Source organism: Camellia sinensis, chromosome 2 (genome assembly GCF_055761805.1).
Source record: "Camellia sinensis isolate YWXY chromosome 2, ASM5576180v1, whole genome shotgun sequence".
Classification (NCBI taxonomy): domain Eukaryota; kingdom Viridiplantae; phylum Streptophyta; class Magnoliopsida; order Ericales; family Theaceae; genus Camellia; species Camellia sinensis.
This window is the reverse complement of record NC_138962.1, coordinates 21,410,899-21,427,415: the sequence shown is the minus strand read 5'-3', so window position 1 is coordinate 21,427,415 and position 16,517 is coordinate 21,410,899. Positions and strand designations below refer to the sequence as shown.

General features: G+C 35.6%; 1 protein-coding gene and 1 long non-coding RNA gene across 3 annotated transcripts; one reads left to right on the top strand and one right to left on the bottom strand.

Moving 5' to 3' along the window:
• Nucleotides 1-848: 848 nt before the first annotated feature.
• On the bottom strand, nucleotides 849-14,786 carry LOC114267371 (putative disease resistance RPP8-like protein 2). Its single transcript, XM_082907577.1, has 10 exons — nucleotides 14,751-14,786; nucleotides 13,494-13,589; nucleotides 13,276-13,385; nucleotides 12,906-13,125; nucleotides 12,554-12,713; nucleotides 10,132-10,248; nucleotides 9,212-10,058; nucleotides 4,224-6,531; nucleotides 2,097-3,031; nucleotides 849-1,930 (listed from the first exon to the last, which is right to left on the bottom strand). The coding sequence occupies exons 1-8, from the start codon at nucleotides 14,784-14,786 to the stop codon at nucleotides 5,730-5,732; spliced, it is 2,388 nt and encodes a 795-aa protein (XP_082763703.1). The 3' UTR covers nucleotides 849-1,930; nucleotides 2,097-3,031; nucleotides 4,224-5,729.
• Nucleotides 14,787-15,000: 214 nt separating this feature from the next.
• Nucleotides 15,001-16,051, top strand: LOC114267372 (uncharacterized). 2 transcript variants are annotated; one of them, XR_014360255.1, is made up of 4 exons: nucleotides 15,001-15,095; nucleotides 15,191-15,260; nucleotides 15,398-15,462; nucleotides 15,919-16,051. It is a non-coding gene; the product is annotated as an uncharacterized LOC114267372 (long non-coding RNA). The 2 variants fall into 2 exon arrangements; XR_014360254.1 differs by lacking the exon at nucleotides 15,919-16,051 and having other exon boundaries at nucleotides 15,398-15,632.
• The last annotated feature ends 466 nt before the right edge of the window (nucleotides 16,052-16,517 follow it).

The window sequence follows — 16,517 nt, the reverse complement described above, 5'->3', positions numbered from 1 at the left end:
TGAACAAGTTGTTGGTCAGAGTTTGAAGGTGGGTTTTGTGAATATAAGTTTGGTGTGAATAAGGTGAAGAGAGGGTAAGCCTGTTCCAAGTTTGTGAACACAGATTTAAGAAGAAATGAGAGAGGGATTCGAAGTTCGGGTGTCGGACCTCAGTTCTGTTTTTAGTAGGCTTTCGGCCTATGCAGCCCAAGGGAAAAGGCCCACCAACTCTGGTACATAAATGTGAAGTGGGACTGTCAAGATGGACCTGTGTGGCCGATTACGAATGTCGTTCGAATTATTTATTTTGTAAATTTGCATGTGTAGATTGTTGCATTTGTCCTGTTAAAAAAAATTCAAAATCATTTCTACCATCTATTTTTTGGAATAAAAATATCTACTTACAATAACTGAATTAATTTAATTTTTCTCATGCACAATCTACCTGTTACAACTTATAAATGAATGTATTGAATCATTATAGCTCCACCAACCCAATTGGATTGTTTAGTTTACAAATGTTGTTCTGTTTTCTCAACAAATGAGGGATTTACATAAAGTTTTTAAAAAGTTTTATAAAATATTGTACAATTTCATATTGGGAAAAAATGTGAAAGTTGTTCTGTAAATAATTTAATTCCTAATTTTTATTTTGAAATATGCATTATTAGTTAGTTATCTTCTATTGTTTAGATAATTAAAATATAAAAGTATTTAAATATAATATTTTGATAGGTTTAGTTTGTATTCGTATAAAAAAAATTCAAAATCGAATTAGGTTGCACATTATGAAAAACACATCGAAAATTGAAATTCTGTTGATTTTGAGCTATCGTTTCTTTCGATTTACCATGCCTCACAATATAAAATGGAAAAAGTGGATGTTCACTTGAATTTGATGACTTTACACAAAATGCTCCTGCACCACTACAATTGCCTTAGAGATATACATAGCATTTTCTTTTTCACAATCCATGAAAACAACAAAGGATCAGTGTACTTACCCAAAAAAGCAAAGGATCAGTGAAACAAATTCACACTATAGAAAAAAAAAAAAAAAAAAAACGCGATTCTACTACTTATTCCCCCACACAGTAAGGCTTTTCTCTTTTCCCTTCCAAAATTTGTATTTGCAAAGAGAAAAAACAAAAAGAACAAGGATGTACATATGGTGGATTGTTTCTGGCTTACAAAGTTGTCTTTGATGATCACCCGTGGGATGAGTAAATCCGAGTTCTTCTTTAACTTAATGCCGCAAGTCTTGAAATAAAGTTCGGTTCAAGTATGATAATGGCACCAAAAATCTCTTCTTCTGTGTCTCTCCAACATTAACTGCTAAGTATCCCTTTGGGACATCTACAACCTTGGATGCAGCTTGTGTTGGTTAAGCCTAATACATAAATACATATAGAAGAAAAAAAATGGCCATAGGGTCTCCTAATGAAATTGTGGTGGTTAGAATTGTAGATGAGTGTGGTGAAAAAAGCTTGGTTAGAGACATAATTCACAATGGATCACATGGCTGTGTATAGAATGTGTTCCGTTTGGAATACTCCTTACCCCACAACTTGGACATAAGCAATGAATTGAATGATGTGAAAATCTCATGCTTGTTTGGTCATGTACTAAATGATGTTTAGGTTAGGGATAAACTAGAGATCTCTAACTTCATGGATAAACAAATCCGGCAAACATAAACAAGCATTTTGGTAAGCAATTTATGAACTCACACATTCAAGTAACATCAGTGCGTTACTCTTCTGTCAAAGTAACAACCACACATAGGTCCAACGGAGGTAGAATGACATAGCATCTGTTAATGTCCCAACATTGCATCTTCAATGTCCAGATTCTACACTGAGCTGTGCAATAATGTCCTGATAGTTGAGTTTAAAAAGATTGGCAGAAATTTTGCTGATTGGATGTGTACCCATTAAATTTACACATGTACCTATGCATTATAAAATGAAATGGTAGATTGCAAATCAGTCAAATTATGAACTGGTGAAAAGAAAACACATTTCTGTAATTTCAGTTTAACAAATTCCTAGAAACACAGAATAAACTTTAACATTCAATTTTCAGCAAGTTCAGAAAGGCAAAACTGATCACAGTACCTTTGAGTCTTTAACTGTTGCATCACTCTTCTGTACACAATTTGCAGATTCTATAAATCATCAGAGAGTCACCGAATGGGCACTTAACAGAGTAAAAGGAAGGAGGACCCCTATGCCAATGGAGATGCGGCTTGAGGATGGCCACATAGTTACGTTTTACATATATTTTTGTGGATTAGTCTATAAGCTCAACCATCAGAGATTAGATGTCTTACAATGTTCTGAAATTCTACCTGTCAAAAGATGTGGCAAAATTTCAGATTACCACCAAATTGAAATGCTATGAAAAGTGTTTTTGAGTTTTTCCACAATTGACAGATTCCAGTCAAATGAGAAGTGAGATCAATTAAGATGTCACATTAGCAAAAATGTGGAATTGCCTATCATATAGATGATTATCATGCCTATTCTCTACTTTTAAGGGTTTGAAAAAACAAATAAAAAAAAAAAAAATTGATTCACATCCACATACCACATTAATAGTCCTGAAATCCCTAGTATTACAGGTGTTCCCTTTGGAAAGTTACTTCAATATTATTCAATGGGGGAAAAACTACATTCAACGGAAAATTGCTATTAGTGAAACAGAAGAGGCTCCAAATCAGTGGAATGACAATTGTCCATTCCTTCTTTGAAATCCAGCACACCATCCTCTATTTCACTAATAAGTCATCTAAGGATGCAACATTTTCTCTCACAAATAATATTTTAAAAAAAAGTACAGAACGGTAACTAATAAATGAGAATGCAATATTGCAAATTCACAGACACAGACTCAAGAATGCCATGAAATTAGTATAACAAGTAAAATTTTATAGTTTAAGGGAGAAATGGTGTACATTCACAGGTCAGAGGAGTTTTTAGCCATTGATGCTGCCCATCTATTACACTCAACTGACTCTACTTCCTGACCCGAGAGCAATATGGGCTTGCACCTATCACATTGGAAAAATAGAGTCAAAAAATCAGTTTATTGACACCGTAAAAATTGAAACAATTGTCTCTATCTCAAATATCAGAGTTTTCAGCTTTGAGACTACATATTAGACAACCAGTTGCCCAAAAGCTTAAGCTATTGGGGAATGGGTTGAATATTGTACATCAAACTCTCTGCACTTGAGCTCCGTTTATTTCAATGAGAAATAAAGCCTTTTTTTTGTATTAAAAAATAAATAAAATAAAAATAAAAAAATACTGTCAAATAATGTGTGTATACCTATAATGAGATGATTGTGCCTTAATAAAGTATTTAGACAGTTTGCAATGATAAATAGTGCATAATGAACCACATCAAGGAATTCCAAAACTAACATGTAAGCAACACACCAATTGTTTCGTACAAATCATAAACTTTCTCCTCTGTGAAGGAAAAATTATTAGAACCATGCCTAAAACCATGTTTCCTCCCAAACCAACTATAGCCTTAATGTGATCACAAAATTAATAAATGAATCACCACATGTACATTCTTAAGCAAAATTCACAGACTTGCCCTCAAAATTCACTCAGACTCACAGACTTGCCCTCAAAATTCAACTTGTGAAGTTGTGACCTCTATCCATCCAACTATAGCCAACATCTTTCTAGTGTTGGAATAACTTACCCAACAACTTGGACATCAGGCAATGGCTTGAATGGTTAAAAAATCTCATTCAAATTTGATCACAGAACCAACTAATGCTTAGATTATGGACAAACTTCAGACTTCTTCTGTCAAGTATACAGAAATCTAGCAAACATAAATTGTACTAACCAAATTGCAATTTAATATTACTGCAAACAGCAGCACTTCAGAACATTTCATCTGTCTCTGGGCATCAATGTACTACTGACTGTTTGGATTGAATACCAAATAGTAAGGACTTATCGTGATGAATACAACTCCTATATTCATTGAGCAGCCCATAACGTGGCTGTGTTACATATTTAATTGTTGAGAACCGAGATAAAACAGACACAATGGCAAAAGTGTTAGGTGTGTTATGACACGCACCAAAGATAGGATTCCACAGTATTGTATTTTTTTTATTTTTGGCACAAGAAAAGAACATCATTCATTAATACATACAAAAAATAACATAGTTCTAGGAAACAACAACCAACACAACATGAATACGTGTTACAAACCTCAAGCAAAAACAAAAAACACCACCAAGGTAACATAATTGACGCGAAGCTAACAGTAGATTGACTAGAGGCTGCCACGTAGGATCGTTCAGTATCAGAAGGAAAGTAGGCCCCTCCATGAGAAGAAGAGATGCAAGAAAATGCTGCAAACCGGGCTAAGGAAAATGCTGCTGTGAGCAAACTCCGTGGCTGTAAAGATAATTGGCATGAATGAAAAGATTGTGCGAGATAACAAAAATCCAAAAACCATGTAGCTGCCACCACCTGGATATCTTTACTGCCCTCCATCTACTAAATGGAGTCTCAGAGTTAGTAACAATATTAATATGCAAAAAATTGTCCTTCTGAACCCATTTAGGATCAGAAACAGATGCAGCTAGTGGAGCACAAGGCCTGTACACAGCAAGATCATGAAATTTGGATTTCAAATTCGTTCAGATCTCCAAAAGTTAGGCGAACAATGCCATTAAAATAACAATATCTAGATATGTAGACTATTTGAACACAGGTTTTCTCATGAAGTCTATGAAATGCTGAACCAAGTGATCAAGTCATCATCTTCCTGCAAAACTACAACACAGATTTTGCATATCAATTGAGCCATGAGATTGCAATAGTGGCAACTCTAAGAACATCATAAGATTAGAGAGCATATCTTGAGACATACATATATGCATGTGTGTGTTCTCTATTATTTGACATGAAATTTGAAAGGTAGTTATACTTCTTTTGCAAAATAAAAACATAGATAAAGTGTTGCTCAATTTGTTCTATTTCAGGAAGCAAAGGAATGCACTGGGCTAAAAAGTTAGAACTTTCGAACCTAGTAACCCTAATAATCTGAAATTTTTGTTTTGACATGGTTTCAGATCATTGAAGTCATAAATATCACCATTTTTTTTTTTTTACTTCATTCTTAAACTATCATTTTCGTCTATTCAGTTCCTAAATTTTTGAACTTATGTTTATGTAGTTCAATTGGAGACAATTATACAAATTAATAATTGTTAAAACTTAATTTGATTAAAAAAAGTTATTTGAGAATTTGAACATCTTAAATCACACAAAAAACACTCATTTTTCTTACTAACCAAACCAAACCAAACGAAGCCTTAAGTCCCATCAAATGGGGTCGGCTACATGAATCCTTCTTCTCCACGCGGCCCTATCGAAGGCCATTTTGAATAAATTACAAGGCACGACCAACTTAATAGGTGTTTGAGTGTATGATAATTTGTTTAAATTATAAAATTACCTTTTTTTTTCCCCTCAATTTAGGTTTTAATGGTTACTAATTTGTACAATTGTCCCTAATTGGACCATATGAATAAAAATAAATTTTTTAAGGAATAGACGAAATTGATAGTTTAGAGGAAATAAATAAAATGTTGATAGTTTAGGGAATACGAGTGAAATTAACCCTTTAAAAAACAAAGGAAAGAGAGGGGAAAGAAACAGAGCATGGACCAACCAACCTGATTTAAATGTTGTAAGATCGAAGACAACTCAATGAATTTCAATAGAAGGCACGTGCTTGACTTTGTCGAAGTCCTCTCCTCCTTCTCTAACCCTGTCTCTGAGTGCTTCAGATACCCTTGTGATCTCCAATTCCCGGAGGGTGGTAATGAACCTCAATCCGTCCGGAATCTCCTTCAATTTTTTGCAATTGAAAATATCTAAACGGAAGAGACAGGGCATGGCTCCTTGTTCCACCCTCCACTCCTGCAAGTTTCGACTATTCACGAGCGCTAAAGATTTGAGTTTCGGAAAACCTCCACTATCACAGCCGCCGTAGCCCCCTCCTCCTCCACCACCGCTGATGCTGGATGGTCCAGAAGAACAAACCATCTCATTCCCAATGTAGGAATTAAAACCTAAGGAGAGACTCCTTAAGTTGGGCAACTTCTCCAATGTTGGCATTGGGTCCTCATCTAGTTTAGTATCCCACAACCTTAACTTGGTGAGATTTGGAGGGAATTGGTCTGGCAATTTATTAGCCCGATTAAAGGACCCATCTAGAAATAATTTGCGAAGATGGTGGCATCCTAAAAGCTGCCTTAAAAGGCTTTGTTCTTCTTCCGTTTTGAATTCTCCAACAATCGAGAAGGATAAAGATGGTAGAAGAAGGCTGTTTGAATTGTTGAGGAGGATTGGAGATTTAAGGATCACTGCCAAGTCTTTGTGGTCTTCCGAAAGAACTTCAACTTGTCGAAGATTTGTCAGGTTGGGAAAGCATCTGACGTCACAATACTCTGTAACAAAGGCTTTTAGCGTCTCCAATTTGCTCAAACCATCCAATCGCAACTTACTTGTACCAGTCAGCTTGATAACATAGGGAAGATATTGTCACGACCCGAACCCGTCCTTATGGGTTAAGGACATGACCGGCCAGTAATCCTGTGATTATGTACGGCCTCAGACCGATACAGACGTAACTTGTCAGAGTAAAGGGGCCAAACAGAAGCAAAAATTTAAAAACTTTGTCCATAGAGCCGTGCTTATATGCACATCAAACAAACCATGCTCAGATACGTTAATAACCCACGTCAAAAATACAGTTACACAAAATTCATTACAGACAGGATCATCTAAACTGAGTCAACCCATATCACATTTACATACCGATATACACAAGATCCTTGCCAACAAGACAAAATGGAAATACATAATAGAATGGCAAGGTTGAGTCTCGTGCGTGAGACACAAGGCTGACTCTCCAAACTCATGTTATTCCTGACAGACTTCATTGGGGCTGGGTTTGGACTTCTCTTGGCTCACCTACAAAGACATGAATGAGCGTGAGCGATAGCCCAGTGAATAATATCAAATATGACAGTTACATCACAATATGTAGAACAACATGCTCCAAACGGCCTTGGGCCCAATTCATACTTCTAATTAGCAAATATATATGACTATACGAAATGCAAATCAAGTAACTGTAGTTCCAACATTCTGGCCTTTGGCCCATTTGGGTTTCCATTCATGGCAAAACGGCCTTCGGCCCATTCACTTATGTCGAAATGGCCTTCGGCCCATTCATTTATGTCAAAACGGCCTTTGGCCCACTCGTTCATGTCAAAACGGCCTTCGGCCTACTCATTCATGTCAAAACGGCTTTCGGCCTACTCATTCATGTCAAAACGGCCTTCGGCCCACTCACATGTGTCAAAACGACCTTTGGTCCATTCATTTACATCAGGACGACCTTTGGTCCATTCATTTACATCAAAACGACCTTTGGTCCATTCATTCACATCAAAACGACCTTTGGTCCATTCATTTATTTCAAAACGACCTTTGGTCCATTCATTCACATCAAAATGACCTTTGGTCCATTCATTCATTTCAAAACGACCTTTGGTCCATTCATTCACATCAAAACGACCTTTGGTCCATTCATGCATTCATATCAGACTTACGTCCACAATCCCAATTAGCAATTCATAAAGCTTAAAAGGGAGTAAACAATTGGACATTCGCAAGCATTCAAATATTGATATTACTCACAGTGATCGGCTTGTGGATTCGCCCTGGAGCTTGACCCTACACATTCCATGCACACAAAAGGGTCATTAACAATTCAATCCGTCCCTTAATTCACATATTCCTCTTTAGGCTTTATTCTTATCTCATTAACTCATTTATAATGTTTAACATACGCCTAAGAGTGATTACAAGTGAAAGAGAACGGAAAACGAAACACAGAACGCATGAACAAAATTCCAAAAATTAGGGTCCCCGCTCGAGCGTCAATTTACCCGCTCGAGCGGACCCTCAAGGCCTGCAAAAGTACTGGTTGCATGAAAAATACGCTCGAGCGTTAAATAGGGTGCTCGAGCGGAAGGCCTGTCAAAATAGCTCCCACGCTCGAGCGTCGACTTCCATGCTCGAGCGGGAACCATGTCTGCAGAAAATGCTGGGAGCTCGATTTCTTCGCTCGAGCGTCACTTAACCCGCTCGAGCGGACATCAAAAATCTGGGTTTTCCAGATTGAGTTCTTGAGCTTCATCTCGACATTCAAAGGCTCTAAATGCATGATTTCGGCCCAAACTTCACATAATCATATACTAACATGGTACAAACATAGAATTACAACATATTGAAGCTCAATTTCATAATTTATTTACATGCATGGCTCATTTTCCACCGACTCATTACCAATGTAACCATTTCATGCATTCAAAGCTCATATCTTCTCAATTTGTACATGCATGTGATGGATTAGCCACATTCTCAACTTAGATAACACAAATGGTGATCAAGACATGAGTTTCCTTTAATATTTCACATGGGTTACACACATTTGTGCTCAAACATGCAAATTTCAAAGTATTTCTTACATGCATGCACATATTAAGCTTCAATTCAACAAACACAACTCAACTTCATTACAATCTTGTTCTTGATCACCAAGATAGCTTGGACATGCACAAAATTACAATTATAATCCAAGAATCACTCACCTAGGAGCTTGATCCTCACAATCTATGATCAAATCTTGAATTAGACTTCCAATCTCCAAGTTTCAAGACCAAAGTTGCATAATCCCTCTTTCTCCCTCCCTATAGACGGCTCTCCCTCTCAAATTGAGTTCAAGAATCAGCCAAAATAAGCTAAGGGAGAGAAATAAGGTGTAGTGCTCAAATATATTAAGTCCCACTAAGTCAATATAATAATATAAAATAATGGGGTACTTAATTTATCATTTCAATCAGTTTAAATTGACCAGAATCAATTTTCAATTAAATTTCACCGTAGGCTCTAAAAATTATGCCAACCACAATGGCGTAATCGATTTCGGGTTCTGTGGCCGATAAGGCCCTCAATTAAATTTCCAAAGCTGATTATTCAAACAGATATTCCTACGGTGAACAGATAGAACTTCAAACCACATATTTTCACATAGTGGAACACAAAATCATATCAAAATACATAATCACATCATGTTAAGGACCAATTAACATATTACGGAATAGGGGTATTACAGATATAGATGTCTCAATTGTTCCAACGTACACAGGACATTGGGTATTTCTATTGTAACTTCATCTGCATATACCCTTAGATCTAGGGTTTGGAGGAATCTCAAGTTGCCTATAGAAGAAGGCACACTTTCAATCCAAGACACGTTTATATTTAAATATCTCAAGTGAAAGAGGTTTCCTATGTCTCTTGGCAACTTCCTTTTCCCTTTTACTCCGATATAAATTCTTTCCACATCTAAAATTCTAAGCAACTTGAAGCCCTTGAAAAGTGATTTTATCTGTTTCCAACAAGAGATTTCCAAATCGTTTCCAAAGAAGTAAAATTGGCATGACCGCAGATGGTGGTGATTAGTTAATTCTTTGAGATTAATATATTCTCGCCTTATATTATTCGCATCATGATCACCAAAATAGTACACAGCAAGCCTATGAATTTTAGTCCATGGTGACGATGAAGATGAAGAGGCAGAGTTCTCCCACTTGAGCTGTTGATTATCAAAGGCTTCAACGCGAACAACCTTGAGAAAATTCTCCTCTTGGGCTTTCAACAAGCATAAGTCCCGCATGAGATATTGGAGGCGACAAAGTTTAATCCTTCTGCTGAATTGGACTTGAACCATGCATCTCTGTGCTAGTTCACTTAAATAACTCATTCCAACATCCAGCATTGTGTCTTCTACCTTCATTTCTCCTACTTGTGCTGGTGGTACTGATGATGATGACACGATGCCTTCAGCCATCCACATTTGAACTAATTTTTCTGCACGTATTTCATAATCTTCAGGAAGATGGCTCAAACACAAAAAGCATGCCTTGATATGGTACGGCAAGTCTTGGTAACTTAAAGCTAAAATGTCTCAAACTCTTTCATGGCTGCCTTCACCCTTCGTGTTTAAGTAATAATTGATGTTTCTGCTCACCATCTTCCACTCCTCCATCTTGTGTTTGTTTGCTAGAAGTCCTCCTAAACGGTAGACCTCCACAGTGTTTCACCATTTCCTTCCCTAACTCCATCATTTCAGTGCTCGACTCAAATTCTACAAAATTAAAATGTTACATACACACACAAAAAGTGAGTCATCTATGAGTAGGTTTGCGAATTAAGAAGTAAAATAACCTATATATATTAATTATTGATATATATAAAATAGAAACGAATGTAGCATGGGTAACCTAGTACCTGTGTTTATCAAATGTACAATAAGCCATTTGAAGAAGACAGCCCAAAATTAGCCACCTCCAAATTTTGGACAAATTACGGTGGAAGTCCCTATACTTTGTACTTAGATTGTTTTTTACCTTAACTTTATAATTTTGTCCCAATTTAATTTAATTGATTATAACTCTTAGCAATATTTTTTTTTTTTTGGAAAAATACACGCATAAGAGCATCTCCAACGGTGCATTTCTTTTTTCATCAAATCTGAGTAAAAAATGACCCATTTTACCAAATCTGATATCACTCGCTCCAACGGTGAACTTTCATCAAATTTGCGCCGGGACAACCGGTTGGTCGACCGGTTAGGCGAATTTTTTTTTTTTTTTTTGAACTTTTTGAACCTTTTAGTGGTCGACCGGTTGGTCAACCGGCTGGTCGACCGGTAAGGCAAAAAATTATTATTATTATTTTTTTTTTTTACTGTTTGAACCTTTTCTTGGAACTGTTTGAACCTCTTGGTGGTCGACCGGTTGGTCAACCGGCCGGGCAACTGGTTGGTTGACCGGCTGGTCTCTCCCAACAGTCACAAACAATGTTTTGATGAAATCAATATTCTGTCCTCATTTTGATGAATTGTTTGGTGAAATCTCATTTTGATATTGATTTGGTGCAACCGTTGGAGCACCAAACAGTAACTTTTTCACCAAATTTTAAATTTGATGTCAACTTTGATGAACCGTTGGAGATGGTCTAAGTGTCACTTGCCATATTTTTAAGGACAAAATTATAGTTAGTTAATCTCAACTAATTTAGTGATAATTTTTCTCAAAAAATACTAATGATATTATTAATTGAACCAAATTGAAACAAAATCTAAAATTAAAGGTCAAAATTGAACCAATTGAAAGTAGGAATCAAAATGACATAAGGAGTAAAGTATAGAGACAGATGGTGTAATTTGCCTCCAAATTTTTCTACTTCATCGAAACTTATCGTTTCTCTCAAAATACTAACAAGTCCTGTAAACTTTATTTTAGGTTAATAAATAAAACTTTTTAAGACCTATGTCCAATTAAGTACTAATTCAATAAACATGGTTTTATCTACCTTGAAAAATAATATGCATCTATCGATTTGGAAAATAGTATTTTAAAAGGTAGACTTGCGGAAGATGGTTAAATATTTTTTTGTTTGTTTTGAATAAGAATTCTCATATCTAAGTTCCCAAATAGGAGAATGCTTTGCACATCATATGCAACTTATGCAAAAAATATAATTTCTCTCCCAAAATGTATAATTTTTGTCACAAAAATTTAACTTATTATCTTCACAAAAAATACAATTTTTTGCTTTTCAAAATATGTATAACTTCTCTCATAAAAAGTATAATTTTAGTTTACATGACTTTCAAGTGCACATCAAAACTTCAAAATTCATAATTTTCATCACAAAAATTGTAACTTTCATCTTACAAAATGTATAACTTCTCTCATGAAAAATATAACTTTTCCTACGGTATGCAAGTACGCATTGTAACCTCTCCCTAGAAAGTAATAAAATGTTGCTGAATTAAATTTATTGAATTAAATTAAATTGGATTTTTTTTTTAAACTCTTTTGCAAATTAGTGAAATAGTATTTTTCAATTAAAATACTAGAATTAATAAAGTTGTATAGTTTTCTTTAAATCCAAAAAGGGTTTATTACACTTTATATCCTTAAACTATCGTCAAATTGTCTATTTAGTTCCTGAAATATTGATTGAGTCTACTAAATTTCTAAAATATATATAAGTCAAAGTCTATTTAGTACCTAAATTATCGATTGAATCTATTAAATCTCTAAAATATTTAATTTCTAACCTATTTAAGAATTACAAAAGTAAAATATAAACTCATAAGTATTATAAATTGGTGCAACTTATCATGTCATGTGAGAAGTCATATAAGCAATAAAAAAAATTGATAAAATATTCAGGTAATATATAGCAGCCTTCTTAATTTTATGCCTTCTTTATCACAGCATGGAGAAAAATTGCCATTTTTGTATTACTCCTTATAAAAATTGTGTAGCTTACTCCTATCATAATCAAAAGACAAGACAGATGAAAGAAATATCTCAATTTGAAATTTAAAATTTTGAGCATTACTTTCATTGTGTGGGGTGGATGACGTTAATAATTACCTGTAACATTTCTCCTCGAGAATGCTTTCTTTCCAAACAGTTCCCAACTCTCAAGTTCAGTTAAATGCCTCAGTTCGTGGCGTTGATCATCGTACGAAGCCACTACTTGTATGCGAGTAGTAAGCAGTATTTTGCTACCTGCAATTTTACTCCGGGAAGGCTAGACTCAAAATTTTCCAATCTTCATCCTTCAAAATGTCATCGATAACCACCAAACATTTCTTCTCACTTTGAACTCGACAAAGTTCCACAACTAGCTCGCCATGACTCATTGTTTTGATTTTTGTCCTCTCTTCATGTGATGGAGAGGTAAGTTCGATTAGAATCCCTTCCAAAACTTCTCTAGTATTACATTGTTGAGATATAAAGCCCAGGCAAAACAATCAAAATGACGCCTAACATCAATGTAATTGTAAACCTTTTTTGCAAGGGTGGTCTTGCCAAGACCGCCCATTCCCCAAATGGAAACAACTCGACACTGTCTCTCTTCCTTCACCAAATGTTCCGCTATTGTTTTTATGTCATCATCTAAGCCAACAATATCCTCCTCCACGATATGAGGATAAGACCGCCTTAGCAGTCATTGCTTCTCAAATCTCGAACTTTCTTCTTCACTTATTGCCCTTACGCCGTAAGTATCTAAACTTGTCATGATTTTAGAGATGTTGGCTTTAATAGACTCGATCTCCACCCCGACCTTGAACTTGATGACACAACAATACCTCATGAGGACATTGAGGATACTACCTGTTTTCCTCCTGAATGCAACTTTGATGATGTATGTGTCAATTATAGCCTCAGCATCATAAGTAGCTTCTCTGATCTCGGCGACCTAGTTGTGGACTCTCTCATCTCCTTCTTCTCGCTTTCCGGCTGCATCTTTCAAGAAGCATTTCATTCGATTCAACTCCCTTTGCATTTCCTCAACTTAGCCGCTAACCCCATGCAATAAATTCTTTTTTTGGATGAGTACATCTCCCAACCTTTCTACCACAAAGGCTACAAAAGACCCAGCTATCACCACAGGAAAAATGGTCTACAGCAATGTTTTTTTTGTGGCGTTTAGGGAAATGCCACTATAAATTAACAAAACACAACGTTTTCAAAAAACGTTGTGTCTGATCTCAGTGAAACGGCGTCGTATTGGGTCAATGTATTGATCGTCAAAACCTCTGTCTCTTTCAACTCAGTCTCTCTTTCTCAGTCTCTACCACAACTCAGTTTCCCTCTCTTCCAAAACCCTCGATTTGAAGCTCTCACTCTCTCTCGCTCTGTTTCAAACACACTCTCGCTCGCTCAGTTTCTCATTCTCAACCCTTGATTTGCTCGATTGCAAATCCAAAACCCTCAATGGTTTGCGCTTCATCGATCTCTGTCGCTCGCAATCGAACTCTCTAGCTATTCGTCATCGATCTCTATTGCTCGAGGGCTTTGCTCTAGCTGTTCTTCATCGAACTCGAACTCGATCTGTTCTTCATCAAATCGATCCATTCTATTCTTCATCAAATCGATATGTTCTTCATCAAATCGCAGATCCAAAATCCAAAATCGATCTGTTCTAGCATATCTCTCTTGCTCTTATATCAGGTATATTTTTCATTCTCTACTTTCTCATTGTCAAATCTGCTGATCTGTTATACTTTCTCTGTAATTTTTTCGTTCTTTAGTTTAAAAAATTTGGAATTCTATTTACTTAAAATGTTTGTAATTGCCGAAGTCTTAGTGGATTCTATTTACTTAAAATGTTTGTTTGTTTGTAATTTTAATTTGGATGTAGGAGACAATAGGTCACTTGATCAAATCCTATTGCTTGCAAAGATGCAGTAGCAATTTTGTTTATGTTTGATCTTACTAGCCGGTGTACTCTAAATAGGTATGTTAATTATTTCATCATTAAATCAATACTCCTTTTAATAGTGATACATACATAGTTTTAAGTTTAAAGAACCACTAATTTGATATAATTTATAATATCAAATAGGGTGACATAACAGTAGTCAACATTATTGATTGATGCCAAGCATGTGTAACATTATGATTTTGAATTCCTAATGTTTATCACAATTTTACTATGAAAGTTAATAAAATCCATTGAACTATGTATACATTTTATCAAGCTACTCAGGATTGAATTTGGAACTCAGAATTTAGACTGGACAAGGTGTGTAAGCAAGGTGTGGAAAAATATTGTGCTTACCTTTAGTTTGTAATTACATGGAAGCACATCTCTCATTTGTGCACTCTTAGCCTTACAGGTTATTATTAGTTTGAAATATGTTGATGAATATATGACATGTATCTGATTTCTCTTTAAAAAAAATTCTTTACTATGCGAGATGAAAGTTTAGTATCTCTTTTTTGTACTATTGTAAACTTGTATGCTAAAACATTTTATCTTTGTTTCTTTCTTCTTTCTTCTTTTTTTTTTTAAAAAAAAAAACATTTTTAGGTTGGGAATGTGTTTTACCCTTGTTCCTTCGTGGTTTTGGATTCTCCTAATATGGATTTCCTTTTTGGGCTGGATATGCTTCGTAAGCACCAGGTAACATGGTTATTCTTTCAAGCTGTTTAAATTTATGACTTTCTCCAAAATCCAGAGTGGTTAAATAGTTAGTTCTAAATAGCTACTGGTTGCAGTGCATAATTGATTTGAAGGAGAATGTCTTGAGAGTTGGTGGAGAAGAGGCTTCAGTACCCTTTTTGCAAGGTTGTTTTGTGTTTCCCACACTATCTGCACTACTTGCGTTATTTACTTTTTCACTAGTGGTTAATTTCCATTGAATTGATTTGTTTGTCTGTGATTTCTGAATTTTTTGAAAAGCTTAAATTTTGAATTTATTTCAGAAAAAGACATTCCAACTAATTTTCTGGATGAAGTTGCAAAGCAAGCCTCAAGCTCTGGAGCACAGGTAGGGATATTCCTGACCATGTGCTTTCACTAAACGGATTATACTCTGATAATTGCACTGTGTGATGGTTTGTTGAGAAGATACATAAAAATGATGTGGAAAACAGGCAGGGAAAACAACAAAGGAAAATTTGTTGAGAAGTTCATTTTTAAGGGGTATATAGCATTCAGTCAGAAACTTCTCTTAAGGTTTTTATTGATGATGTTTACATTTTTTTTTCATTATCTTTGTCAGTCAGAAACTACTATTCTAAAAGTAGTGTGCCTTTAATCTTAGTTATTATCTTTGTTTCCATTTAACTGTCGGGATCCCATTTTGTATCGGAACTCTGTATCAAAATTTTGTGTGTTGATTATACTATCGTAGACTAAAAAAAAAACGATTTAGATTATTAAGATAACTTATAATGAATTACATGGGCATAAATAGCACAATTCATTCCATAGATATGTGCAGGAGATTGAAGGATGTTACAAGTGATTGGCTTTTCCCATTTTTTGCGGTTATATCAGCCATTTGCTTGGTGGATTTAGACAACTGTGACATGTTGCTCCCCTTTTTTCATGGTTGTTGGTGCAGAGGACACGCACCATCGCAGTGAACTATTGTAATTACGAATTTGACGCTTCTTCCTAAATGACGTCATTGTGACGTCACACGTTAATTTGGGACGGAGGATGAGACGGTCGTCAAAGATTTTACGCGACGTTTTTTAAACGTTGGGTAGCTATTGCGGCGGCCCTACCAGCGGCGAAAATTTTACACGTCACTATAAGATATTATGGCGTTTTTCAGGCTTTTCACGGCGTTTTAAAAACGCCGCTAAAGAACGAATTTCCTGTAGTGTATAGTTTCTGCCATGGTTACAGGGTCTTCTTCTTTCACAAATTCTACAAAGACAGCAGTTTTTTTTATGGCAAAGCAAAATGCTACCACGGTGGTGATATGGAAAATGGAATCAACGCCCATCTGTTTCGATTTTATGAATAACTTAAATGTGTGTATTTGTCAAAGCTCAGATGGCTATACAGTAAAAGAATGGCTCCATCAACGAA

Bases quoted from the DNA above. Each gene is read 5' to 3' on its own strand.
- LOC114267371 (XM_082907577.1), bottom strand. From the start codon at position 14,786: ATGAGAGATGTGCTTCCATGTAATTACAAACTAAAG. The intron at 13,126-13,275 runs GTATTGTTGTGT...ATGACTGCTAAG, and splicing joins ATCCTCAATGTCCTCATGAG to GCGGTCTTATCCTCATATCG. The intron at 6,532-9,211 runs GTAATACCCCTA...GACTGGTACAAG, and splicing joins CAATTGAGACATCTATATCT to TAAGTTGCGATTGGATGGTT.